Source organism: Eleginops maclovinus, chromosome 2, assembly GCF_036324505.1.
Source record: "Eleginops maclovinus isolate JMC-PN-2008 ecotype Puerto Natales chromosome 2, JC_Emac_rtc_rv5, whole genome shotgun sequence".
In the NCBI taxonomy this organism is placed as follows: Eukaryota; Metazoa; Chordata; class Actinopteri; order Perciformes; family Eleginopidae; genus Eleginops; species Eleginops maclovinus.
In genome coordinates this window covers 8,189,046-8,216,503 of record NC_086350.1, presented here as the reverse complement: position 1 = coordinate 8,216,503, position 27,458 = coordinate 8,189,046, and the positions used below count along the sequence as shown (strand labels likewise).

General features: G+C 39.1%; 3 protein-coding genes across 7 annotated transcripts; 1 reads left to right on the top strand and 2 right to left on the bottom strand.

Moving 5' to 3' along the window:
* Positions 1-247: 247 nt before the first annotated feature.
* On the bottom strand, positions 248-7,033 carry LOC134858281 (glucoside xylosyltransferase 1-like). 4 transcript variants are annotated; one of them, XM_063874116.1, is made up of 8 exons: positions 6,689-7,033; positions 6,067-6,159; positions 5,298-5,481; positions 4,878-5,009; positions 4,540-4,791; positions 4,054-4,177; positions 3,576-3,843; positions 248-1,319 (listed from the first exon to the last, which is right to left on the bottom strand). In XM_063874116.1, exons 1-7 carry the CDS (start codon positions 6,904-6,906, stop codon positions 3,581-3,583), a joined length of 1,266 nt encoding a protein of 421 aa, XP_063730186.1. In that variant the 5' UTR covers positions 6,907-7,033; the 3' UTR covers positions 248-1,319; positions 3,576-3,580. The 4 variants fall into 4 exon arrangements, with proteins under 4 accessions (XP_063730186.1, XP_063730185.1, XP_063730198.1 ...); XM_063874115.1 differs by having other exon boundaries at positions 3,671-3,843; positions 6,689-7,029; XM_063874128.1 differs by having other exon boundaries at positions 3,671-3,843; positions 6,067-6,142; positions 6,689-6,963.
* A 985-nt stretch (positions 7,034-8,018) lies between these two features.
* On the bottom strand, positions 8,019-11,561 carry LOC134878309 (YY1-associated factor 2-like). The gene is made up of 4 exons (XM_063904266.1): positions 11,382-11,561; positions 10,954-11,079; positions 9,052-9,204; positions 8,019-8,942 (listed from the first exon to the last, which is right to left on the bottom strand). The coding sequence occupies exons 1-4, from the start codon at positions 11,405-11,407 to the stop codon at positions 8,702-8,704; spliced, it is 546 nt and encodes a 181-aa protein (XP_063760336.1). The 5' UTR covers positions 11,408-11,561; the 3' UTR covers positions 8,019-8,701.
* A 423-nt stretch (positions 11,562-11,984) lies between these two features.
* LOC134878296 (periphilin-1-like) lies at positions 11,985-27,414 on the top strand. 2 transcript variants are annotated; one of them, XM_063904254.1, is made up of 10 exons: positions 11,985-12,213; positions 12,767-12,820; positions 13,080-13,153; positions 13,437-13,670; positions 14,004-14,065; positions 16,247-16,309; positions 16,533-16,708; positions 19,832-19,902; positions 20,703-20,837; positions 26,073-27,414. In XM_063904254.1, coding segments are annotated over exons 2-10 (990 nt in total). In that variant the 5' UTR covers positions 11,985-12,213; positions 12,767-12,819; the 3' UTR covers positions 26,247-27,414. The 2 variants fall into 2 exon arrangements, with proteins under 2 accessions (XP_063760324.1, XP_063760316.1); XM_063904246.1 differs by having other exon boundaries at positions 16,530-16,708.
* The last annotated feature ends 44 nt before the right edge of the window (positions 27,415-27,458 follow it).

Sequence of the window (27,458 nt, the reverse complement as noted above, 5' to 3'; positions counted from 1 at the left end):
CAGGATTACTTTGCCTCATTACAAATACTTTATTGTTGTAATTTCTGCCTTTTTTTAAACAGTAATGGATGCTTCTAATGTAAAGTAAACTCGTTACCCAAATTACTGTATATTTACTCATAAATCAAGCTAAATTCCAAACCATTTACACATACTATATAAAGCTCTATCATAATTTACAAATGGTACAACTTTTCCAGTTGAACCATAATGCAACCATATTGTAACATACACAAACACCATTGAACATACTTTATAATAAAATATTTATTTCCCATTCACTTCTTACATACTTGAATGTCAATGCTGGCTTTTCAGTAATATGTTAAATACATGTTATTTTTTTCTAAAATCAATAGTGCAATTATTAGCTAAACCTGTCTGTGACCCGCTGGCTTGATTGGAAACGAACTGCTCACTATGTCATTGCACCAGTCAAAGGAAAACATGTTCATATAAGTAAAGTTACAACAACTACTTAAATGCTAAAACAATGTACAGTAAGATAATTGTACAATCTTTTATACCAGAGTATATACAATGATAGCCTCATGTAAAACATCCAAAGTGCTTCCTGTCACAGATATCCAACACTAATAAATACTGAATATATCCTATAAGTATACATGTATTCTTAACAAGCATTAGTTTTGGTCAATAAAATGTATGAAGATTCAAGTGTAACTAACAAGTTCCTTAAAAAACAACCCTTATCCATGATATACTGCAGAGACAAAAGGCTGTAAACACATTTATATTAAAACAACTCTGATCAAATACTCTAGAAGAGAGTACAAACTAAAAGTACATGCTGCATTTCTCCCAAAGATATAACACAATTGTACAAAAAGATTGTTGGTTTTTTCTCCAAAGAGTGAGTGCGTTTTCCACCAAAGTGAGAAAGCATTTGTAACTGGACAGATATGTACCATCATTGGCTTCATTTAAGAATAAAATAAATATAACCTGTACCACAGAATACCTTAAACCATGTCCAGTCTTGATGTGCAGTTTGTAAATGAAATGCTTGATGGTTCAGTGTTGACCGGAGTCTGTTTGTCATCCAGCTCAATGTCTCCACAGGAGTGTCTTACATCCAAGTCTCTACTTCCAGAACCGCTGATGAGGATATCAATGATATCGGAGTGATGTCCTGTTCATCTTCTCTGTGTGACTTCTTGTTGAACAGACGTGATGCTCTGTTTTAGCCTCTTTGTAAACAGGTGACTGGCTCTTCCACAGTACGTATTTGTGGTGGTCAGTAGTGACGCCTCCAGTGGCTGAAGCAGTGAGGTCTCCATGTTGTCTCCAAAGGGGTACTGGGACGAAGAGAGGAGTGAGCAGGTGTTAGATGTCTGATTTCAGATCTTATTATATACTGTTTACCATTACAGATTTATACATCCACTGTTATGCGTCTGCTCCCGATATGACTCAAGAAAGACTTCCAAAGACGCTTTAAAAAACAAACAAACAGAAGTATGTTTTTTTACAACTGTTGCATGCTTTAACAGCCATGATGGGACAATAAAAACTGCCTTCAAATCACACAAATGAAGTGCCACATTTATCACCGTCACTTCAAGACAATGACATTCTGCATTTGTTTCATAACTGTCAATTCAGAGTGTGTTTGGATGATGAATATCTATCACCACACACTCTAGGAATGGGCTCAGTAAGGCATAACAGCGTTGGTGGGTACTACAGCTGCAGCATTACAGATATGCTTCATTGTTGGATGCTTTTTTGTCCCCAAGTGAACAGCAAAGATAAAACTTCCATCTCTTCAGCTAGTTAATATAAGCAGCTAAGGCCTTTGTCACATTGAGAATGTAAATAAGAATGCAGGGCTTTTGTTTTTGTGTTGAGGTACATCCTTCTTTTACTGCTCTAGTAAATAAGAAATCACTACTTCACAGCATCTCATTTGATTCCAGTTTGGCCAAGCATTAGGTAACTTGAAGCTTTCACACTTTCTTTATTATCTTTCATATACTGCAGCAGGCAATAAAGCACCATTAACAGCCTCCTATTGATTTTTATGTGGATGCTGCTGGTGCGTTGTCCACACAGCCATCATGATGTCTCAAACTAGCATCAGCACTAAAATGTTTACAACTCTTCTGTGGGCTTGGCTGCGTAATGGCTGTGCCCTTTATTGCGAGCTCCTCTGCTGGCTGGGCGAGCCTGCCGTGGGAGCGGGGCTGACTAAGGAGCTCTTGGTGGGATGGAAATGAGAGTTTCCTCCAGAATTGCCTGCTCCAGGCTTTAGGAAGCTGTCCTCAAAGGACTGAGTGGGAACAAAGTGGGAGGGGGCCTGAGGAGCTGGAGCAACAGGAAGCACTGATAAAAGCTTCCACAAAATATAACAACAGAGGATGAAACGCTCTTCAGTTAGGCCGGCCTTCTTCTCTAATAATAATGATACAACAAACCCCGTATCTTACATTTATCTACTTAGTACAGGAAGTGGATTATGATTACTTATGGCAAAACACAGCACTCGTCCGCCTCCTAAAATCAGGTGCAGTCTGGTTTGTGCCGTCTTGAATGCCGTCTGTGTGTTTCTGCTGTCGGAGAGACTGATGGAGGCATGAGGGCCGAGTGCCCAATAATGAAGCCCGCTCGTTTACTTAATGGCTGAGAACATTGCCCGCACTGATAGTAGCCAGGTTGGGCCTGTGGCGTTAATGGATGGAGACCAGTTAATGAAGCTTCCCCTAAACCCCTGATTGCTGCCTGCATGTTGACCGGTGTGCTGAAATCAACATGAGCAGATCGAAGGAGAGCCGCCCAGCAGTGAGTGAGCTCCCCAGCTGACTCGCTAGCTTATTGATGACGAATGTGCCATGGACTTTTAAGCTCCAAGAGCTGAAACCCATACTAAATTTGAGAGATGTTATATTTTTTTATCCAAACAAACCTTAGGATGCGAAAATCTGGTATAGTTTAGAGTTTCCAGAAGGTGTAAAGAAGCAGCCAGACCTCACCAGCTGTTCTTAGTGAAATCTGGCCTACGCACAAACCCAAAAGGAAGATACTAAAGGATGCGAGGGGTGATTCTATATTTTTCTAATCGTCAACAAATCAAATTATAACCCATGGGTTCCTCCCACTAACAAGAATTGTCTGTGTGACCCAATTCCCCCACATCTCATCCCCGCACCATAGCCCATCAATGAACGACACAGTTTTGCTAGCTGACAAGTTTCTTCACTTCATGAATTTTAGTGTTTTAGCTGACAACATGTAAAGCAACCATTCCAGATGGCCAAAGCCGAGCAGGGTGGGTGGGGGGCTGGGGAATTTGTCTGGCTCGGGAGAGAAAAGAAAGGAGGACGGAAATGTTTAACAGGCTATTGATTAAGCATTGGTGGATGGAAGCATCTATGAGAGCAAAGCAATGGCCTGGAGTGCCTATCGATAATTTAATGACAAGAAAATGGTTCGCCAAATAGTCTGGTCAACCCACACAACTGCCCTCTAAAGAAACAGAGGCACAAGAAAGAAAGTCTATAAAAATGATTGCATCCCCTCAACAAACAAAGCCTTGCTTTCAAACATTAACTCACCATACTCAATTAAAGTCAGGAATCTTTGTGGGGGATGGCTGAAAAATAAGAAACCACAAGTTGTGTAATTTACTGTAGGGGTGCAGACAGGCTACCTTTTGGATGGCCTCATAGACGGCTCGAAATGCAGGCTGCTTGTCATTATGGTAAACTCCCCTGTTACCATGGAGAATGAAGACACCTTCTTGATCAGCCTGTTGACAGTTGCTGCCATAGATACAGTGGTCTGGACGGTAGTTCCACTGGCAGGGGAACACATAGAGGCTCTCTGTAACAAAGTAGGAGAACTTCATTTTGTTGATAAGGACTGTGAATAAACTGGGTTTATCCAGTTAGAACATATTACAAACCCTCATATATATTTGTATATTTCATGGTAAATATCCAAAAGAACAAACTTTAGTAAAGCCCCGTTTGGGTCCTGAAGCAACACAACACTATTGACTAAAAATAATGTTTTATATGTCATTGTACAAACCTGAGTTATGGTGAAAGATGATATTAAGAAGATCCTGGTCACCCCAAGTGATATTGAGTTTATACTTCTGGAGAAGTGGCATCAGAATTTCCCCCCACTTCAGTGGAACTGTTGTCATGTCATTCTGTCAAGTTAAAGTACATGCTTATTGTGACGATTTACAGAGGAACAACAAGACTGACCTCTGCTGGTCAATCTTGGTGGTACAGCTGAAGCAAAAGTCCCCTTTAGTATTCTATTTTTCAATGTCTAAATGTCAAACATCCCTAGACCCTTAAATGATAACTGTATGTAAAAGTGTTGATTTCATATGACTGGAAAAAATAACATTTCAGATGTTTCACCTGCTTTGTACTCCTTGCCCTTCTTGCCTGTATCTTAGTGTCACAAAAGCTACCTTGATACTGATACTGGTGTAATACATTGGAAACGGCACATAGCAAAAGCTGACAGTAGTCAACATGCTGCCAAAACTCTACACCTTACCTTAAAAGATTTCTCCCTGAGGCGCGTCATGTTCATGAGCATGACCCCTGAGTTGATGCCTGTTTTGCCATAGTAAGGATGTCGGGCAAAACGGTTGTACCAACCGATGCGTGGCTCCTCGTGCTCCGGTGCCATGGCAGCTAAGTGACTGGAATCGAATTTAGAAAGAAGGTCCCAGATATCCTCTACTGGCTGCAGAAAAATGATATCCGTGTCCACATAGAGCAAAGAATCCACCTCCTTCAGGATCAGCTGGTAAGCAGACCAAAAAAAACATTTATGAAAACATTTCGCAGATGGGTTATAGTTAAAAGCATGAAGGATGAGCTTAGACTTACAGGCAGGAAGAGCCTCTGAGAGGCACAAGGTTTGAAGAGCTTCTTCCACTCCTTTGCATTGTCCTCTGGAAAAGTGATGGGGTAGATGGTGAAGTTAAACTTGGTCTGAGCTGTCTTGGGCCAGATGTCCAGCTTTAAGAAAAGATATGCACAAATAAACATTTTATCTTTACAATATTCCCATGTAAGTCATGTACTTAACTACTTATTTTGATTAAAAAATAGTTTTGCTTTTGTGCCAAAAAGTAATGGTTGCAATAATGCTTTAGTGTTCTTCTGTACACACCAGATGACAATGGCTTAAGATATTGTTGAGACAGATCTAAATTTAACTGGGCTATTGCTATTACTTTGTACAACCTAAAAATGAAAACACAAGAAAATGAAAGTTCTAGTGTTGTTTTTGGGACGGATACCCACAGCAATTTTGAAGGGCTCATGTAGATCATCCTCAGCAAAGATGTAAAAGTGCAAAGGCTTTTTGCTGAAGAGAACAGCAGACTTCAACATGGTGAGGGTCTCCTCTAACCTGGGGCCACAAGCCACCACAGCCAGGTGACTTCTTTCATCACCATGTTCCTTTCCTGGAGAGATTGACCTCTCTCTAAGAGCCAAGACAAAACAACAAACAGTTAGAATCAACCCCAACTTGTATTCATAAAACATGGCTACACTGACAGCTGCAGGAAAGAGAAAAAAGTACAGTAGATATCAGCAGGCTAAGCTGACTGAGGTTCAGCCCTGTAGGATTTGAAATGTCATTTGGTTTAAAGAAGGGATGCACATGAGGACAATCTCCAGCACATTTTGCTGGCATCAAGCACTCCTTGTAAATCACTACTTACTAGTAATTATTATCTACTACTACCAAACATTTCAAAGACCACTTTGCCAATATTACATCATATCTCTGTTAATATGTCATAGGATGGCAAGCCCATATTCACAACTATGATGGACGATTGTAATCAGTGATGTCGTTGTCAGCATGTTGGATCTCTCAACTCCTTGTATTTATAACATCAAGCTCATTAATAGTTTCAAGGTACAATTTGATTGCAGTATAATAGGGCTGTGTTTACTCTGAAATGTGGACCTAGGAAGGGGGGGGGGAAGTTGAAAGTTAAAGTCTACCAATTATAGAGAATATAACGGATCTATTTAAAGAGGTGCTCAAAATCAGTCATACCCAAGAGATGATTCCAATAAGCAGTTCACTCCACACACATCAGCAGGAAGTCTCCAATATGGATTCCAGTAAGAAACTGACAATGATTTACACCTGACAGAATGAAAACATGATCTTTTGGTTCCTTAACAAACACATGAATCAAACATACTTTGGGATTAGTTCATAGGCTGTATAAAATAGAATTAGATCTATGTCCTAAGGTTAATTGATTAACAAGTGGCCATCCTATAAATCCAGCCCAAAGCTAATGAGGGAGAGAATCAATTAGCTAGCAGTAATGTTTGGCTTATTACTTATCTTGCTAGCTAACTGGTGTTGGATTTTAAACCGGACAGCAATTTGTAACACATATCGGTATAGACCGTAGTTGTAAAATAGTATAATAAGTACGCGTAATATATTTTCAATGAATCCAGCTAAGGCTAAATTGCTAACCAGTTTTTACGACTTAACGTCAGATTTACAGGTAATTCCAACATTGTGGTTGTCACCATATTATGTCGGTTATAGTCACGCTAACTTTATGCCAGGTGCAAATGTAGCTAAAGCTAACCAATAGCTCGATTATGTGCTCACTAATGCACTTCATTATTGCTAGGTGATTAGCTAGCTAAGCTACCTGTCAAGCCCTTCTTCATGCTCTCGAAGGCCTGCTAGTCCTGTCCTTTTCCTGAGAAGGTGGCCGTCGTCATGACTGCGCCCGCCGGGTATCCCCTGCTCTTTTAGGCCCCAGTCATCTCCGTCCTCCAAGCTGGAGGCTAGTTGGTTGAACACATAAAATAGTGAAAAGAAGGTGAAGACCATGCACAGGAGAAATGCTTGAAGATAGCATCGCATTTTGCGTTTCAAGTTTCATGCGCTATCGGAACATTTTTGTAGAGTTTTTAGCTACAATCTGAGCTGCTACCAGCTACCTAATCAATCATAAATCAAGGCAGACGCTGAACGGAAGAGTACGGTCGGTGTTTACTTTTTTCCGCCCCACCCACATCTGCTACACGTGTTTGGCGTTTGATCAATCATCCGTCAGTTACGTTACAGTGTGTGAACAGCAGGTGTACAGTATAAAGCCAGGTAGCTAAGAATTAGAACATCCATGCTTACAGCTCGGTGCATATTGAATGTTATTCATAATCCTGTCAAACATTCTGGTAGTTGACCACTTCCATTTCAAGAAAATAGGGCTGGAGTATATTAGTGTGCTAATCCAACCCTACTTTCTTGACAAGGACGTTTTAATTCTACTGACAGCTGGTTGACTTTTGCTGAGTAATACAGTCTATGGGTGAAAGAACAGTTGTATCAGCAAGTTTTCAAAAGTAAAAGTATCATTGGAGTACTGTTGTACTGAAATACTGTATATTATACTGTTAACATCAGTATAGTATTGGAGCAAACGATGCATGTTTTATTAGTGATCACATATTTTGTCAAAAGAAAAATAATATGCTCTAGGCCTGGCTGTCAAATTAATGTTCACACATTAACCTGAAAAGCTGATGTGAAGGATAGAGTAGCAGGGGGAAATACTGAAATACCTTAGGGTTTTACTTATACACAATGTGAATAACAAAACAAGTTGTTTTTCATCATTGCTTATAGGTCCTTCCTTTGAAGACACAGTTTGCAGAACAGGTAAAGGAACACAAACATACAGTATGGTGTAGTGTGCAACTCATTGACCTGAACTGGCTACACAAGGTAAAATACCAATTCAATTGACTTCTCATGCATCACCTTTATGGAACATGTCGGTAAATTTGTGAAAAAGGTTAACTTATTCAATACTTCTATCTATTATCTTTGGAGACACTAAAGCACATTATTGATGTCAATAGTTTCACTAAAGCAATTGAAAGACATCCATGTGTTTTACAGTTGGTTCCTTGTTATGATAAATAACAATTGTAGCAGGGACAACATTGTGGAAGAAAAAAAACATACACAAGTATCTAGAACTTATTTTATTTAATATTATTTTACAATATAAACCATTCTATAGATTACATCATGCTTACTACCAAGTGAATGAGAAGCATACTTAGTATAATTATTCAATATTTGTACTCAAATGTTAGACAGTAAAAAAAGTATTGCATCCAATAGCATACACTGGAGACTAGAACCAACAGTGTTATGAGTAACTGAAAACTGCAAAGAGGAATTAATGCTAAAAAATGTTATCATGAACATAGGATGCCATTAAGTGCAAATTACGATAACAAAATTCAAAAATAAACTACACATCTGAGATGACTTTTTATATTTCTTTCATAAAGTATCATTCATTCTGTGCATCAACAACCATCTCAGTGTGATGCTGAAACTTGAGTAACCACAACACGTGGCACAGTTCCAATGACATCCAGGACTTAATGCTACCGTTCCTTTTTTCAGTTCATCATTATAGATCTTGCTGCAACCATTCTTTGAGTTGAGCATACATCACACGTCCCACCTTCTGAATTCTTTATCATCATGAGATGGCAGTGAAAAATACAGGCTCAGAAGTGAATACTATCATATTTGCATTTAAAGTATTTAAAAAAAAACGTGCATGTTGAATTTTAATCTCTGCTCGAGGCTGTTGAGTGTGCAGAAGAATGGGTTGCGCTGACGTGGAGTGTGAAGGTTAGTGAGTCTCTCCGTTAACCGGCGAGCCTTCCGTGTGAGGCGAAGAGCATCGGGACACCCCTCGTTCAGTGTTATCAGAGCTTGAGCCACTTTGACTGTGTTGATCTGCTGAGGCAGCACCAGTTGAAGTGGATGTGGGTTTGGCTTTCTCCTTAAAGTCTGTGATTATTACAGTCAAGTCTCCAACTGTGACTTCTAGATGCTGGGCGCTGCTCCTGTCGATGTTTTTTAACCGGGGCCTGGTGTGGAAAAATAAATAAACAGATTTTAAACCTTTTTGACGTTTTTTGAAGACCACTGAATAAGATGAGCAATTTGACTATTTCCTTTTGAAATCAAATGAATTACCTAATTTTTTTATTGCTTTTCTTTTTCAGTGTTGAGTCTTTATCACTCTTGTCTTTCTCTGATTTCTCCTTTTTCTCCTTTTTGGGGAGTGTGGGTGGTGCAAACTGCTGATTTGCTTGCTGTGCAACCAGCTGAGAAACAGGCCGTGGTTTTCTGAAAGACACAAAACAAAGATTGGCATTGTAGTTACATTCATATATGTTTTAACTTCAAAAAAAAAATATATATATATATATATATATTATACTGTTAAGAATAGTAGTCTCACAAGAGTAATCTGGTTCCCATATATACTTTTAAATGTATATTGCTTGCTGTAATCATTCTTTCTAGTCGTGAAGAGATCCCTTGCTAATGCTATTTGGATGCAAGTGATGGGGACAACGCTTAGATGTATACATAATTTTATATAAAGTTGATCAGTGGATTCAGCTACATTAACATTAACATGTACATTTGTCAAATCAAGTGCGTATTTTCCAAATTAAAAGTATAAAAAGCCTGCTTTCTGTTTCTCATAACAGTGTTTGGAGAAACAGAGCTGCAGCTGAGGTAATTGTAATATTAAGAGGGCGCGTCACACTAAAAAAGGACAATAACCCAGATGATACCCAATTGAATGGATTAACTCATACTGCTGAAATGATATTAACTTCGAATACATCACAGAAATAGGACTGTGGATATTGCCCCCGCTATCTAAGTAGAAAAGCATTAGGATGGAATCTATTCACTGTCAGTTTGAGCAATAGAAATAATTACAGCAAAATGGGCACCTGAAAAACATTGTGAGAATGTGTGTGTTTAAAGGCATTTGGTTTCAAGGTTTCAAGGTTTTAGTGGTCATATGCACAGCATATACAACATATATGTTAGCAATGAAAATCTTATATCCCATGCTCCTCCAACAACTCAACATACATGGTGCAAATAAGATAAATAAAATAGTGCACACATTTCCTCTGCATTTTCCTATTTCCCATCTTTCCAACTGTGTCTAAGTATTCCTGCGACTGTGACCATCAGCTTTAGATGGAATGTGTGTTGAAGGGATAAGGAAATGTTTCATTATACTGCCAGTTCATTGGACCCTCTAGATAAAAATAACATAGTCTACAACATCCCTGAAAGAGACCCTACCTCTATGAATGTTTACATGTTTGGTTCTGGTTTTAAAGAGGTGTTGATTGAACTCTATGGTCATTTTGGAGGCTGGGGATTGTGATGCTGGGGATTGTGATGCTGGGGATTGCAATGCGTTAAACTAAGGTACTTCTAAGTAGTCTAGCTTAACCTCAATGACATAAATGGGGTGGACAAGATAATAATACAACTTCAGTATAATGCAATACAGTTTAACAGCACACCAATCATAGTAAAATACTGAGGTCTTGAGTAAAAGTCCTCACAACAACGGTCAATTTTGACAAGACACACAAAATAAAAACTCAGATTTCCAGATGTAAGTATTCAGTTGTGTTGAGCTGTATTTTCTGCATTTTCACCCGCATAAAGTTCTACATTCTAAAGTTTAAAAAGGCGTCTTCCCTCTAACGGGAATATAACTGTATTGTGAAAATCCTTTTTTTTATTGAGTTTTTTTTTTTAAATTAGTTGTAAAAATTGCTAAAATATCCCCTCAAAATGCTAAGGGTATGACCTCAGTGGTACTCTGGATACCGCCATAACACAAAACTACGAAATACAATGTCTATAAAAGTTCAATAAACCTCTATCTCCCTGTTCAACAAACACTGAACAATAAACCCTTTATGCAGACAAGATTTATGCAGGGTTGGTAGAAAGCGGTTACTGAGTGTATTTCTGAAATCATGCAATCATTAAAATAGTTTTGCTGAGCTCCGATTGTCGCGAAACATACACAGCCAGAGTTATTCTTACCGAGTTGACGTCCCCTTCCGCACATCACAAATCATGCACTTGAACGCCTCAGCGGTGTTCTTGAACGTGCAGACGCTACAGTCCCAGTAACCATCGTCTGCGGACGGCTTAGGTTGCCGCTTTGGCCTTCAGACAAAAACAAAACAAAAACACTGTGATAATGTCATATTTTCAACGAGCGCAATGGATTCAAATTAAGACAAAGATTACCGAAACAGGAAATAAACGACTCTAAAGTTATGTTCTGCTCACGAGTCAGTCATTGACGAAAGGGGAGCTCTGAGTTCACACAGGCAGTTGCCCCCATACTACACCAGCAGCCAGCCGCCATGAACACTTCAGTAAAGCAGCTCCATCCATTGACCGAGCTTTCTACTCTCAAACGAACCCACAAAGTCTTCATTTAAAGATAGTAGCAGCAGTTTTACCTTGTGGGGCTCTTCTTGTCTCCCATCTTCCGTAACTTCGACAGACTGGAGTTAAAAAACGACAACGTTACAGGTGAAAAAACGCATTTAGCTGCTACTCAGCTGTCGTAGAAACTCCTGTCGAGGACAGTCACGTGAGGCCGGTTGACCCAATCACATTTAATGTAATCACAACAGAGGCTGTAATGAATGTGACACAACATCTATGTAGGGCTCTTTGTCGGTTGTCCATGGTAAAAGGAGTGTACGCACGTAGACAGGTTTCAATGAGGAATGGGGAAGTAAAATGTAAAATAATACTATAATTTTATCTGCAATAAAATGACATATTTACAGTGATCTGTGGGCTTTTTTTGTTTGAGGAGTTGACGTAATATTGTTTTTTATTTTTAAAACCAAGAACTACAATTTGTTGTAATACATTTTTATGCATATTAATTTACAACAAACTACAAAGTAAACACAATGTGAGAAACATGGTAAAGATGCATAAATAATAATGATGAATGCATGACGGTTATGATGTTTTATATACATTTTAAACTCTTGCTCCTCTACATTATGAAGGAACATTTTTTGATTTTACTTCATTTATTGACATAGTTAGAAACATTACCATCAGTCGCCACCAGAGGGGGACAGCGCACTGCTTTCCGGAAGTGGGCTATGTTTTCAGCGAAGAAGAGCATCCACGCTAGGGGTTTGTTTTGGTTTCCCTTGCAGATCGACGAAACTCGATTGACGAGTAACTTTGAAAGATCTTTTTTTCCCCAGCAAAAGGATAAATATGAAAAACGCAGTTTGTGCCCAGGAGTATTACAATCATTAAGAGGTGGGTGATTTTTTAAACGACTTCCTCTTGTGCTTTGATGCTAATTAGCTATGTGTGCTACCAGCAATGCTGCTGTAATTGTGGGGACCTTCATGATTTAGCAAATACATTTCATTCACACACCATCTCAATCATTTGGCTCTATTTTGCGGTGTCCAATGCTGTTCACTTCCTGTGTTGGACGTACGATTTTTGAACCACGAATATGTTCTGTACACGTTAAAAGATGAAGTGTGCAGTGGCGAATTGTAGTGTAGTGTTTATACACTAATAAATCAAATATTTGAAAGAGGGTTTTTGATGCCAAATGAATGGCAAAAAGCTTGGTAGAGTTATGGTTGTGCATGGTGTAGAAATGTTAAACTGAACTCTCTCTCTCCCTCTCCATCTTTGTGTGTGTGTGTGTGTGTGTGTGTGTGTGTGTGTGTGTGTGTGTGTGTGTGTGTGTGTGTGTGTGTGTGTGTGTTCATCCTCTCTGTTTTTTGTGTCTTTGGGTATATGTCCAACACAAATATACCAGCTTAACAAGACTCCACCCTTTCCATTTTTCAAGGTTCATCATTCTCTACTGTGACATATTGAGAATACCAGACAGCAATCCAAATCAGTAAGTACAAAAACCAAACAGCAATCTGCATGCGTATTGTTCACCTTTTTTCTTCTGGTTTCCTGAAATTAAAATGCATGTTAATATGAATAACTATTTATGCAAAGCCTAAGGAAAAAAACACGATTTTGTCATGACAAAGCCTTTATTTTCACTTCACATTTATTAAATAAAATAGTAACATTTACTTCATAGCTCTACTTTGAAGTCATCACCCATCTGACCCATATCCAAACACATGTCTTTTCTTTCTTGGCAGTGGCATTCCGCAATGGTCGAAATCCAATTAGGGATAGATATGAAGAGTGCGTTTTAGGAGCGGAATCAAGAGAGGTAAGGGAAGATGTTGTTGTCTGTGTCCAAATATATTTGTTTGATAAGTGCAGAGAACTGATTACTTTACAGTCTTTAGTATCATGATGCTGTTTCTTAAATTGAAATCATTTGATTAGCTTTTTTATGACCATGGAAGTTATTTATGGTAGTATTCAGTGTTAAACTTCTTTTGTTGGTCACTCTAAATTTGGGGGTTATTGTTGTTGCATCTAAATCTCCTAACACTTTAAATGTCAGAATGAATCATGATGTTGTAATACAAACTATTGTTTTATTTCAGGTGACAGTCCATCGAGTTGTCAATATTGTGGAAAAGGGGAACACCGTGCCTCGGACTAATATGAACTATGGTTCTAAAAGTTCAAATTTTTCAACGTGGAATGATGGTCCCCGGAATATCCAGGACTCAAGAGGATTTCACGTTGAAGACAGTTACCGTTCGAATGATCGTCGATATTTTGATGATTCTTCAAACGTTGGCAATTTTCGCAGAAATACCTCACCTCCAAGAAATGTAAGTAAAAGTTAATATGTTTTGTTTTAAAGAATTAAATCGGATTTTTGTTTCAGGTTTTAACAAACACTCAATATTAATCACATATACCAAATGTGTTGTTTGCTTTTTCTTTTACACATCATAAAACCTTTTTTAAAGTTGATTTAAAAACGTCTTTGAACATCTTTGATCAGTGTCATAGTCAGAAACCACTTAACATGAATGTGTACTAAGTAACCTGCATGCTAACATCGATATACATCCTCATTCCCTTTTCTCGAGATGAACATGACAGTGACCTGCTTCCATAGGGACCCTTTAAGTTTGTTGTAATTGTGATATTGTTTTCAGGAGTTCCATTATTCCCAAGAGCCCTATGGCAGGGAGGATTTAAGGCATCAGTTAGCCTCAAGGTAAATAACATCTTACAATTATTTTACTGTATTGTTTTTGGATTGTCACATTCTGATTTTGTCAGATGGTCAATTTCTTCATTGATTTCTTAGTGTAATGCTTTAAACTGTCCACAAGGTGGAAGCAGGATTCAGTGTTTTGAAAGGTGAGTATATTTGCTTGATACACAACAAGGTGTGTGACTTGCATGTAATATTAGCGGAAAAATGGGTCAACCAAGCTTATAAGAGTACATTTCATTTTAAATCATTTCACCCAATACTTACTTATATCACATCTATTTATACAAAATATTGCTTTGGCAAATACCTTGGCAGAAAAGTAAAGCTTTGGAAAATGTATTAAGGAAACACTTTTAATCATCTGTGACCACACTGCTGTTGAGATAAGTTGAAAAGCTTAACCTTACGCAGAGTATCCAAGCCAAGCAGTTACATCAACAGACACTCTTCTCACCGCGGCCACTTTAACATACCAACACTTTACGAATCCAAGCTCCCCTTTCCAGGAGTCATACCAGGCTAGAGAGGGGGACAAAGGGCACTAGTGTCTACCCACTCAGCCAAACAACCCCAACCCCACCCGAGAGGAAAAACAGCTGGACCACTCCCTCTTCAGTCAAACCCCCACACACACATCTCTGATATTCTCAGCATTGTACGTCTCATTTAAATTAGATATATTCAAGTTCCAATTGACCCTATTTGTTTTATGTATTTTGATGACTATTTGACTGTACGTATTGGTACCTGACTACTGTTTTGACTCAACACACTGGCACAAACCCTATCCCTCCTTTAATGGCACGCATGTAATCATTTCCCATCATTTCTAACAAACAGTATACCAGCAGTGTTTTAGTTTTGCAAAAGTTTATGTTATAGCTTCTCCTGCAGCTGCATCAGAAAACACCCTTTTTCTCACACAGCAAGACAGGAAGTCTGTCTATAGGATCCTTAGTTATTTATTTATTTAGTTATCCAAAGCAAGGGTCGCCGTCATGGGGAGTGATGGTGTAGTTTTGTGACCACCTGCGTAGACTCTGTAGCTACAAGTAACCCCTTACGGTGCCACTATAAAACAAGCATAAGGGGAGTGGAATAAAGACAAGCAGTGCAAGAACGTAATCAAGTTTTGCAAATGCCAAATTAATGAAATTATTTTTTTCTGCCATTTTTGTATTAAAACTAGCCATCTGGTTTTTCTTTGTGTATATTATTAGGAATAGCTGCCACATTATTAGTTTGTTTTATCTCGTTGGAGCCTCGCTGGAGGCCCTACCAAATGATTGCTTGTTCGGGTCATTCCTTAGTGTAATGACTGCCACTGTTCTTCATACAGTCTCTGCTTCTACAATAAGGCCTTTCATATATGTGTAATATCTAGGTGAAGAAGGTCTGATAAATGTTTGATTTTTTTCAAAATGAAGTACCCAACTTCTTTCTCTCTGTCTGTATCCTTTTGATGTTAGTTTTCAACTGCTTAGATGGCCAGTCAGTGTTTGAAGTAGCCAGGACTCAGCCTGCCATTTGCCAAACAGACCAGGAGTCGTAAAAGATTGAAGCCTTGTTAGACCTGCTCTTTGTTTAAGATGTGGCTTGAGTTCAGGCGGAGGTCATGAAAACCAGGTGCCTTTGGGTCATTTATACCTCTGGACTTAAAGGTCGTGATTGGGCACGAGCTACGAGGCTGGAAAGTCATGAAAACGAGGCAAAATGAACAATGATGTTTTCAGTAGATGTGCTGGGATCATCACACAACATAGTCAGATGACTAGTGCATTGTGACTTCAGTCCCATATTTAGGCTTAATAATGACTCAGCCTCTAAATGAAGACACATAGGAGTGAAAACCAAAATGGTCCAAATGTGTGCCAACTCTTGCGAATTCCAAAGAGAAAGATTGCCACAATCGCACAAATTGATCCGTATCGCACTTGGACTGAATTTAAGTCTTTGCCGTTTTGTTTTTTGATTTACTCTTGTTTCCATTTCCCATCTGAAGGCCTTCAATGAAGCACACTTTTTTTTGTTGTTTCAAACTGTAATTATGTAGATTGTTCATTTTAAATGAACACATATACCCCTTGATTTAATCAAACAAATGTTTCCAGGTTGCAGAGCAGCTTTGCCAGTTTTTAATTTGTATTTAGTTTCTGTGTGTTTTTCAATGTGTTTCAGGAGCAGCAGAAGAGGTGGTCCCTATTTCCGCGGCAGAGGTCGAGGGTCAGGCCCTCATCTAAGGTCAGTACCCGAAAGAAAGGTCACTGCCCTCACATCCATATGGTTTTCTAGTATACCTTTAAACAAACTCTGTTAACCTGGGCTTAAAATAAGGTGTCTGGTTTTTGATTGAAGAAATGGGCATCCTATCTAAAATGACAAAGCGATATATATTAAAAGTTGGTGAAAAGCATTAACGGACAATAATTATCGAGAGCACTCTGTTGTTGCTTATTTTCAGTAGAGAAGACCGTAACGAGTACAGATGCACTCCACCTAAAGTAATGAAACGAGAACGCTCTCCTGGAAGAAGGGAAACACACCCACCAGTACCTGTCCGCTCGTTGTCCAACACCAGCAGCAGGAGTTACTCCCCCGACAGGGAGAGGGGCTTAACCTACCAGCAGTGTCTGAAAAAGCGTAAGTATTTAGACTTCTGTGGATCTCAGCACTCAAGTTCACAGCTTAGAAAACCTACTCGTGTAAAGGAATTATGATGATATTTATTATAACAGTCTTAATAGCAGTTATACAAAGGAGGTGCTCTGTGTTCCATCTTTGCATCTTTACATCTCTAACAACAGTAATGGCACAAGCTGTCTGACCCGCATTCTATAATGTCCAATAACTACAAGACACTTTATGATTGGCCACAGCATGCTAAACCTGAAGAAGCACAAATCATAAAACACAGGGAAGTTATGAATTTAGACACATCAAGTGCAATGTTTGTCGTCACAGCTGTTATTTCCCTCGGTACTGACAACAAAAGAGGTGATTTTCCCTTTCACACTGGCATACGTATAATTATAATGTCTAAAGGTATTAAGCCATTCCAGGTGACGCATCTGTTTTGTAGGTACTGTGTAATGTGAAGGGTCAGAGTGTGCTGAAACACGTTAAGATGTTAATTACACTAACACCACACACACACACTCACAGAGGCTGGGAAAAAGGATACCCTCGGTTTATTGGGGTGGATTGGCTTAGGATTCAGAACCTGACCTTTTTCTTCTGTTCATGCGCCTGTTTAACGACATCTTCAAAATCAATTTGGCTCTGTCATTTTACATGCTTTCTTTTGTGACTCTGACAGGCTTTAGAACTTTAATAAGCAATGCTGAGCTAGTGAAATTTAGGGATACACATGTTACAAAAACGTGTTATAAAGTGATCTGACATCAGCAATATTATTAGTCTGGGGCAAAGCAGTGTGGGCAGTCTTTTCTCCAGTGGTTTGATTTCTTAGACACATAAAGATATTGACGTGTTGAAAATGTTGCTGCGTGTCGTACGGCCTTTTGAAGATCTAATAAAACAGTGAGAACACAGTTGTACCTCCCAAGTCTACTCCCATCTGGGATACTAATTAGGTCAGCACAGCAATGTAAAAAAAGAAAGGGGCTTCAGTGATAGCGTATATTAAGCTTTGTCATGCAAACAGAAGCTGTGTGGGCCTTGGTGGTCTGAACTCTATCACAAAAACTGTGTCTTAAAACGTAAATTTCACCTAGAAGGCATTAACCACTTAATACAATCAGACCTCTACATTCTGTCACACCTTTTCTGAAGTTGCCCAGGCATTGTGTTTTAAAGCTACTGAAGTGACCAGGTTTCTCAGAGGAATAAGTTACATGGGTAATTTATTGTAGTAAATTGGTTACTGTAAATCTGTGCACATGCAGCACATCTTTAATTGGATGTCTTTACTATCTCAATATTACGTTGGCTCAGTTTTATTACGGACAAAACAAGCAGCGCTCTTTTTTCAGAGCCAGAGGAACATGAACAGTTCAATGTTCATAGAAAAGAAATGGACTTATCTAGACTTCTAGAGCCTTTTTTATATTCATTTCAGTTTCATTTAAACGTTTTATATAATACAATTAATATCTCCATATAATCACATCAGAAAGAAGAAGAAGGAACCCTTAATCCTCCCACAGCGGGGAAATGTACATTCTGCATTGCCATTTGCCATTATGTGCAGTGCCCAGGGAGCAGTGTAGGGAACGGTGCCTTGCTCAGGGACACCTCGGTAGCAGTTGGTCTTTCCGCGACTTGAACCGGTGACCTTCCTTTTCCCAAGCCAAGGTCCCTATGGACTTTGCCACCACCGCCCTTTATCTTCCCTGTCTGCTGCCTTTTGTCATTCACACACATCTTTCTTGACAGCCAATAAGATAACTGTTTACCAGAATACATTGCAGATAAACCTAGCTAGGGAGATCAGGTTTCTCTAATCTCCTACCCCGCTTATGGAAACCAGTTTTCTGTTCAGATTAGTGGAACGCACTGAGGGTGTGATGTACAGGGCATGAGCTCCATGCTTCCCTTCCCTGTGTTGCAGTTTTCTCCAGAGAACAAGAGAGTCGCATATAAGCTACTACATGTCGTAAAAAGAAAATTGGTCAGTATGCTCCAAAAGAAACCTTTGTTGGAATGTCAAACAGCATGTAGAAACCCCCCCCCCCCCACATCTTTTAGACATCATAATTAGGGTGGCTGCGTCGAACAATTTTTGTAACCTTACAAAACCCACAATCTGAGAAACACGCCTAGGTTATACAGCGATTGGCCAGATGCCAGAATTCGAAACTACTTTGCACTCTCTTGTCTAAATATGTGCGCTGTGGTCCCCATCCAAACACTTATTGCATAAAGCTCCTCTGTACCATGGCAGGCATGTTGCCTCTTTAAGTGCGGCCATTGGACACAGCTACACACACTGCAGCCTTTAAACAAGGTCACACAAAATGTCATATTAACTTGTTTGTTTTAGGCACACCTCGACATAACACTGTTGTATTTCTGTGTGGTACAAACTACAATATCTGAGTATTCAGCCTTTCTTGAGTCTTTGTGGGGTCCTGGGGAAATAGCCACATGGGGACTACTTAGTCCCTGCTGAGGGACTCAAATTAAGATAGGGGCTTTACCTTGGCTCACTCTAATCACTGTGGGAGAGCCCTACAGTAAAAACAAACAACTTGGTCCAATTTTTTTTTTTGTAGACACATCGGAGCCAGCAGAGGACAATATTTCAATTCAGACACAGATGAACTCCTCGACCACTATTGTGTGGGAGGATTCGACAAGGGAGTACTAAAAAACAGGGATTTAAACTTTTCAGCCGCAGCATAAGGCCTGAGTGATTGTGAGTGATGTGTGATGTCTCACAGTAGACAGTGAGTGTTCCTCTGAGTATTGAAAAAAATGAAAGGTTATTGCATTTTGCAGTTATTAGACAGGAGAGTGGAGAGTGCTGAGGAACCAGTGGACCCTATTTGAACTGGGAACGTGCAGTAAACGTGGCTTGCTTCCCAGATAAATGACCCTTGAAAACGCTCCCCCAGAGTTGATTTTAATAGAAAATCATATAAATCATATCAAATAATGCTGTGCTGCCCTTGTGTATTAGATGTATTTCAACCTCTTGTTATAGTTGTCTCCCTTTAGTCAGACATTTAAATTTTCCACAATTACCTGAGGAAGGTTATCGGTGTTTTTTCCATTTTCATCTGACATGTCACTTCTCCATAGCTAAGACCGGTGAGAGCCACACTCACAGCAGCTCTATGGAGGGGTCTCCTCACAGCTCTGGATCTGCAAAGGTAATAAAAACGGTAGTGTCTATATGTTTTTGTACAGTTGTATCTAATGGAACAGCTTGAAAAGTTTTGGTTAATGCGAGGTGTATCATCTTTTCATTTCCGAAGTGAAGCCACAGTTTTGGTTTCACACATTAATTCCCAATTAAGACAAAATAGTTTTTGTTGCCTGATTATTTTACTCCGTTTTCTTGTGTTTGACAAAATAATATTTAACATAGGATAAGTATAAACACTTTAAATGCATGTATACAATAATTAAAAAACAAGGACATTCATTCATTTCACTACCACTATCTTATTACAATAATTTCATGAATATATCTTATTTATAAAACACTTTCGAAGCAAACTTTCAGGTCTTAGTGTCTTGAATTCTTCAATTGCATTGCACTGACTATGCAACTTAATCATAAGTGTACAGTATATTAAAGTATATACATTTACAGTACAAGTGTAGTTAAAGGGCAGTAGGTAGACAAAAGCACAATTATAGTACCGTAAAGACTAAAATAATGAAGACGATCATATATTCTTTGTTAGAAAGCATAATTGACTGATGTATTTGTGTCAGATGGCCTTTATTCTGATCTTTGACTGTAAGAATCCTTTAATCAGAGAGAGGGACTGCAAATGGCTCCTCCTTTCTGTTGACATTTGGCATGCCTCATGAGACATGTACCAAAACAAGAGCTCAACACTTGTAAGAGAGCAGAGTTGTCTCCATTTGAAACACTTTGAAATCAGAACCAGCTTCTAAACCCGGTGACCTCGGTTCTAACCCTTCACCTTTGGCCCGCCAGGAAAAAGCTCCTGCATCTGTAGCGGAGACAGAAGAGGTGGTGGCTGCCAGCATGGAGCCAAAGCCGACACCAGACCAAGACTTCAAGGCTCGCCGGTCGGAGGCCATTAAAGCTAAGGCTCTGGAAATTGAGAAGGTAGTGCAATTTTCTCCATGAAACGACCCAACTTCTGTTAATTCTCTTAACTCTCAACACCACAACGTGTCTCAACTTTCTTTGTTGTATCCAATCATTTTCCAGTTTGTATCAGCCTCCAATATAATTGCTACTTCTTAACCAGACATCAGCTATTACTGAGTTCAAAAATCCTATTTTCTGAAAGCTAGAGTAACTACCTGATTGCTTTAATGATTTCCATTAAAATCATAAAGTTTCAATTAACAGTTTTTCATAATAAACTGTTCAATTTATTTTTATTATCTCTTGTTTTTGGATAGTCTCTCATTGTAAGGATGAGCAAAATAGCAACTTGTGGACAGATAGCAGGGTAAAGGTCACAGAGTGTATGAGTGGGACATTTTTGAGAGAAACTTAAGTGGTGTCCTACATAACATAAATAACCCACACACTTAAGTACTAACATTGTTTTGTTTATGCTGAGTTGTATCCCCCAAACTGAGGTTCTCAGTTAATTGAAATGAGGTTCTTTACTGTGTGGTTCCCCTATGTTACATGTGTGGGCTCTACCCTGATCTCGAGGTGCGTCACTTATGCAGAAACAATTTATTACAATGGCTTTACGATTTGGCTGTAAGTCAAGGGGTTGATGTAAAAAGCGTATAAATGTGCCTTGGCTTGCTACACGTAATATTTAAGTTAAATGAGAAACATTTTTTGGTGGAGAGAAGGAGGACGAGTCAGCAGAAAAGTCCTTAGCACCTCAGGTTGTGATGCCTCTTGTGGCCTGCACGTTTATCCCTCCCCTTCATCGCTCGGCACTACAGTACCACTTATTTGTTCCCGTTAAAGCAGGGCAGGAATTGCCCCGCAGGATGCATGCGGCCCACCCACAGTGTGGTACGTCTTTTGGCATTAACACACACATGCTTACCCTGCCATTTTCAACTGCCTCTACAGACGTGGTGAGAGGCAGAAACCTCCACCGTGTCTTTACTGTAACATCTGCCTTAGGCGCAGTTACACACACACACACACACACACACCGATCCAACAACGCTGTGTGTTGCCAGACTGAGCAGATCAGTTAGGGGGCAGAGCTGGATCTCGGGCCATCTGAGTTGATGGATGACTTAATGTAATGTGTTTTGCCTAAATATGCAATTTGTCTGACCAGGAAGGTCCTTATACTGTGTGTACAGCCCTGTTAGCATGGGGCCGGATCATTTGGAAATCCATTTGTTACACTAGCATAGCTTATTTTTTTAGACCTAGCTTTCTGTAATCCATACTTTCTGTGGGTGTTTCAGTGTTATAAATGAATTTAGAAACTTCAAACAAAGTCCTTTTCACAGTAAACATCCCTGCTTATGACACAAATTGTCATAAACTTTAATTATTTTATTACAGGCGTAATGACCAGCATGCAGTTGTTTTGTAAACCTTGTGATGGAACCGATGATCAACGGAGCAATTTATAAACCATGGGATGGACCACGGAACAATTTCGAGCATGTAAAATAACAACAAAGAAAACAATATCCACTCATAACATAGATAAGTGGCTGGGAGTGATTTTCAAAGAAGTCCATTCATCATCTCAATCAGCGCAAATGAAACTTATCCATTCAACTATTAGCCCCTCCATGGAGAGGTCCGGTTTGCAGCTTGAGTGATTAAAATGGCTCTTTTAATATCCCCTAATGTGTACCAGCCCTCAACTCATTACCCCACTTCCCTTATTATGCAGGACCCCTGCCTGCATCAGTGCTCATTTGAACAGAGCCTCACTAAATGTCCATGTGAGTGCCTTTATGTGTAATCTCACCCAAACCCTCAACCCCCACCCGGTATCCCAGCACACTCCTGTCAGTATGTTCACAATTTGGACCTCCAAAAAACATCCGATTTGGGCAGAATCCCATTTTTAAGGCTCCTCTTTAAGTCCCCTAGTGTTGCTGTTTCTCTTGGGGCTCCAGCCCGCCCTGTGTGGCCCCCATAGTATCAGGCTTAAGATCTGCTCATGGTTCCCACTTTAGGGGGAGGTTTAGGTAGAACCTCCCTGCAGCCTTTTCCTCCTAACACATAGAGCACGATCAGGTCAAAAGCACCCTTCCTGTTTGCTCAAGTAACATGGGAGCAATTTTTACAAAAAAAGCACGCTGTTTGGAGCCGCTCCACGATCGTTCAAGGTTGTAATTAATGATAATTGATGCTCTCTGTCTCACATTTATATGCATAGTCATGGAGATAGCTTACAGTCTTCTAAGCTCTAGTAACACCAAGGGAAATCTCTTAATTTGAGTTCATAGTTCATTAAAGGGCCACTTCTCATCCCTTTCCTTAAGGCTTTCAAGTTTGTAAAACTGTAAGTATGGGATATAATAAAGTGAAAATGTAATCACTGTCAACAAAGGCTGTAGCTTAGGAAAAGCTTAGGAAGGTTTTGTTTTGAAAGATGGCAAACAGAATCAACTCTAAGTCATTAGAGAGGAACTGGTTTATAGGACATCCACCACATGTTAGTGTCTTATTTTAACAAGAGTTCCTCTCACATCTTCAAACCTGGAAACAATCTTTGCTTCTCCTAAATAAATGCTAACTTTGTGAGAATGTTTAACCAAGGAGCAATCAGCACTGAAGACGTAGCGGTGTGGAAATCCTCCTGTGTAATGTTAAGAAATAGGTTAAAAATAGCCTGGGAAGGGACTCGTATGTAGACCGAAGGAAACCTGTGTTGTTGAATGAAGTTGACCCTGAGCATAGCTGGCCACACGTGTCGTGAGTCTCTCACTTCCTTGTGGTCGAGCCTGAAGACTGTCATTATGCGGGGCCGCAAATTCGCTTGACATGATCTTCAGACATTAAATCAGCAGCATGAGTCCAAACATCCCCCACAGTCTGAGGTATTTCTGTCAGAGTTTACTCCACTTGCCTTCCTCTGTGTGTGCACAATGCATGTTGTGATACAGTTTTGCTGTTTTATTCATAGTTATTGACCTTAACATAAGAATTGATACATTTTCCCTGTGAGAGGAGAAGATCTCTGTTTCACTTTTACGCCCCGTATCACAGAATATGGGTTAGGGATGCGGGAATGAACAGATAGGTGTGCAACAATCTGAACATGCTGTAGCTGGTTCAGCAGGGGAATTATCAGGGAGAGAGAAATATGAAAAGTTAAAAAAGCAATGAAGAAGAACTGAAATGATCCCGGGGCTGGAGGCATTGAAAGTTTTATTGTAATTAGTAGGTAGATCAGAAAATGAGGACCCTTATTTTCTCCCACAAAGTCTTGAGTGTCTCATTTTATTTTGCACGTAACTACCCCTTTCTCCTCCACCGACATTTCTCATTAGCCTCTATTTTAGGCTTTGCTTTGTGGTCTTTTGTGTGCTCAAAAACAGTAAGTGATTCCCATGTGGCACATTGTTTCCAACCTTATTGTTCCATGCTAAATGTCATGTTATTTTTTATTATTTGACCTTTTCTGTGTGTTTAAGGCCCCACCCAGCTATCCTCCCTCCCCCGGTTTTGATGAAACAATCTTGATACGAACTACGAATGAGAAGTGGCAAGTCTATTTAAAAACTGTAGACTCACAGTCCTATATTGGATTTTCTATCCTTTCTCTTTTAATTTGAAACTTCTGTAAATCATATATTTCTGGCAATTTTCTTGCTCAGAAACCTTGAAATTGTCATCAAGGACAGTTAAGTCATTTGACAGCGATATAATGAGTTTACAAAAGCTCTAGTGATCTCAATACAAATTGATGAATACACCAGCATGAGTTATTATGTAATGTGTGTTTAGGCAAAGAAACAGCAGTTGTGGCTTTAAATTCTCCCATAACTGACAGGATCCTGGAATATAGCCGTTTAACCGGTTAACCTCACATTCTGCTCAAGACTGGACTCTGATTTAAGTTGACAGGCAGCATTTTTCTTTTCTAAGTTAACAAAGCTGATGGATGGTTTTATACCATGCAGCAGACAGTTAATGTTTGAAAAGATACTGTCAACTCTTTCTTGTTTTCGGAAAATATGTTTGGAAAAGCCCACTTTAATGAAAATGATAATACATTCTTAACATGACAGGAAACTGCGAACGTGTGAGATCAGTACTTTGAGTAGTTACACTGGCATTTGATACAAAGATTGACTGAGACGATATGTTCCTGTGGCTAAATATGTCTTCTATGACCACACATATCAGCCTGTTTTTGTAAGTGGACATGCCTCTAATCTTTGCTAGTAATTTCCTTTGATATACAACTTGTAGTGGTTGTTGTAGCCACAGAGAAGCCTTCTTTTCTGCCCTAGTGACTCTAATTTGAGGGGAGAAGCGATCTGGGCTGCATTAACTCAACCCTAGAAGACCCCGATGTCCCAGAATGCTCCTTGATAGGCTGGTGTAGGCATACAAATCTAGGGTAGGGTTAGTTCAGGGCCTCACATTTAGGCTTTTTCTCTCCAGGTGATAAAGATGTTGTGAGCTTGCACCTGGAACTCTAATAAAGGACTTAACAGGCATTTTGGGTCAGCAGTAAAATCTGAGAGGGATGTGACAGCTTGTTACAATGTGGTGTGAAAGAATGCGAAAGCACCAGTAACATACTCTGACACCTCAGTTCTCCTTTGTTATGGGCGGACATGCACTTGAATAGGCTCGCTGCACACATTCACACACCTGTTTAATGGAATACACAAATTCACCAGAGCTGGGTTCATTAAGTTCAAAGTAAAGCGTTCATATGAGAAGTGAATTCTTATTTGTGGGGTCAGTTCAAATGTATGTTGTTTACACTGGATGTGCATACACTACCACAAAATGCAATCATTTTATGAGCTGCTATGTTGTATTGTAACTCTGCCAAAGATTTCTATTGATTTTAAAGAGATTCATGATACCAGAGACACTTCCAGATTTGGTGTTCAGCTATACAAAAGGCAGTTTTGCTTAAAGTCACAATATTTGATACATCTTAAAATGTGAGGAATAATAACCCTCTAAGATACAAAACACTGGAATGCGTCTCTCAGGTTGATTGAAAAGCCAATATTTTTGATTTGGTTAAAATGGGAATAAAACTATTTTGTTTTGTATTAACTCTTTATTTCCTATTGCCAAAATGACCCGTAAACATTTTCTGCCTCAAGGACAGACCAATCATTTGATAAAGTTGGAACTTACTTTACACTTTATTCTTTGTATTAGAAAACACCCCTGACGTGATTGTTTTATGTGCAGCATTACAGGCAGGACTGTGAGACATTTTGCACAGTGGTGAAGATGTTGGTGGCCAAGGAACCAACGTTGGATACTTTACTGCAGGCTCCACTGGATGATAATCTGCTGGAGATGAAAGAGCGCTGCCTTGATGCCCTCAGGCACTTTGTGAAGGAGCTGGACGAGGTCTTATAGCAGCTGTACTACTCAGTAGAAGCCACAGGTCATAAAATGTCGTCTTCTACTGTTTTTGACATTGTGAATCGTGAACCATGTTGAAAGAAAAACGGTCAAATATTAAGATTTATTAAAGTGTTTTTTGTCTTATTTTTAAACCTACCGAAATGTTATCATGAAACTTTCCTATTAAAAAATGTTTGTCAGTTGTTAGCGATATGAAGTGAATTGTAATTCCAGTATCTGTATTTCTTGCAACTAAAACTGTAACAAGTATTCTCAAACCACTATCGAAGGTACAAACTCTAATAATGTTTCTCAGATGTTTGTTCTATACAGTGGGGCAAAAAAGTATTTAGTCAGCCACCAATTGTGCAAGTTCTCCCATTAAAAAGATGAGAGAGGCCTGTAATTTTTATCATAGGTATGCCTCAACTATGAGAGACAGAATGAGAAAAACAAATCCAGGAAATCACATTGTAGGATTTTTAAAGAATTTATTTTCAAATTACTGTGGAAAATAAGTCAATAACAAAAGTTCATCTCAATACTTTGTTATATACCCTTTGTTGGCAATGACAGAGGTCAAACGTTTTCTGTAAGTCTTCACAAGGTTTCCACACACTGTTGCTGGTATACAATTTAGTCTCTGGTCTCCTTTGACAGCTCTTTGGTCTTGGCCATAGTGGAGTTTGGAGTATGACTGTTTGAGGTTGTGGACAGGTGTCTTTTATACTGATAACGAGTTCAAAAAGGTGCCATTAATACAGGTAACGAGTGGAGGACATAGGAGCCTCTTAAAGAAGAAGTTACAGGTCTGTGAGAGCCAGAAATCTTGCTTGTTTGTAGGTGACCAAATACTTATTTTACAGAGGAATTTACCAATTCATAAAAAATCCTACAATGTGATTTCCTGGATTTTTTTTTCTCATTCTGTCTCTCATTGTTGAGGTATACCTATGATAAAAATTACAGGCCTCTCTCATCTTTTTAAATGGGAGAACTTGCACAATTGGTAGCTGACTAAATACTTTTTGCCCCACTGTATATATATATATATGTGTACAATGAACTGACTTTCTATATATAGAAGATGTTGTTTTTATTACTAACTAACATCCTTTTAATATTATCTCTAAGACGTTTTTAGTTAAACTTTTGAATAAAATATGAGGCTTTAAATATATGTGATGACTTATCTTGTGTCTTATTTCCATTAAGTTATATATG

Excerpts from the sequence above, each read along its gene's own strand:
- LOC134858281 (XM_063874115.1), bottom strand. The coding sequence starts at position 6,906 with ATGCGATGCTATCTTCAAGCATTTCTCCTGTGCATGGTCTTCACCTTC. Across the intron at positions 4,792-4,877 it reads CTCAGAGGCTCTTCCTGCCT|CTGATCCTGAAGGAGGTGGA; the intron begins GTAAGTCTAAGC and ends TCTGCTTACCAG. Across the intron at positions 1,320-3,670 it reads TCTATGAGGCCATCCAAAAG|TACCCCTTTGGAGACAACAT; the intron begins GTAGCCTGTCTG and ends TCTTCGTCCCAG.
- LOC134878309 (XM_063904266.1), bottom strand. The coding sequence starts at position 11,407 with ATGGGAGACAAGAAGAGCCCCACAAG. Across the intron at positions 11,080-11,381 it reads GACAAGAAGAGCCCCACAAG|GCCAAAGCGGCAACCTAAGC; the intron begins GTAAAACTGCTG and ends TTTTGTCTGAAG. Across the intron at positions 8,943-9,051 it reads AAAAGCAATAAAAAAATTAG|GCCCCGGTTAAAAAACATCG; the intron begins GTAATTCATTTG and ends TTTCCACACCAG.
- LOC134878296 (XM_063904246.1), top strand. Across the intron at positions 16,310-16,529 it reads GGGTCAGGCCCTCATCTAAG|TAGAGAAGACCGTAACGAGT; the intron begins GTCAGTACCCGA and ends GCTTATTTTCAG. Across the intron at positions 19,903-20,702 it reads ACAGCTCTGGATCTGCAAAG|GAAAAAGCTCCTGCATCTGT; the intron begins GTAATAAAAACG and ends TTGGCCCGCCAG.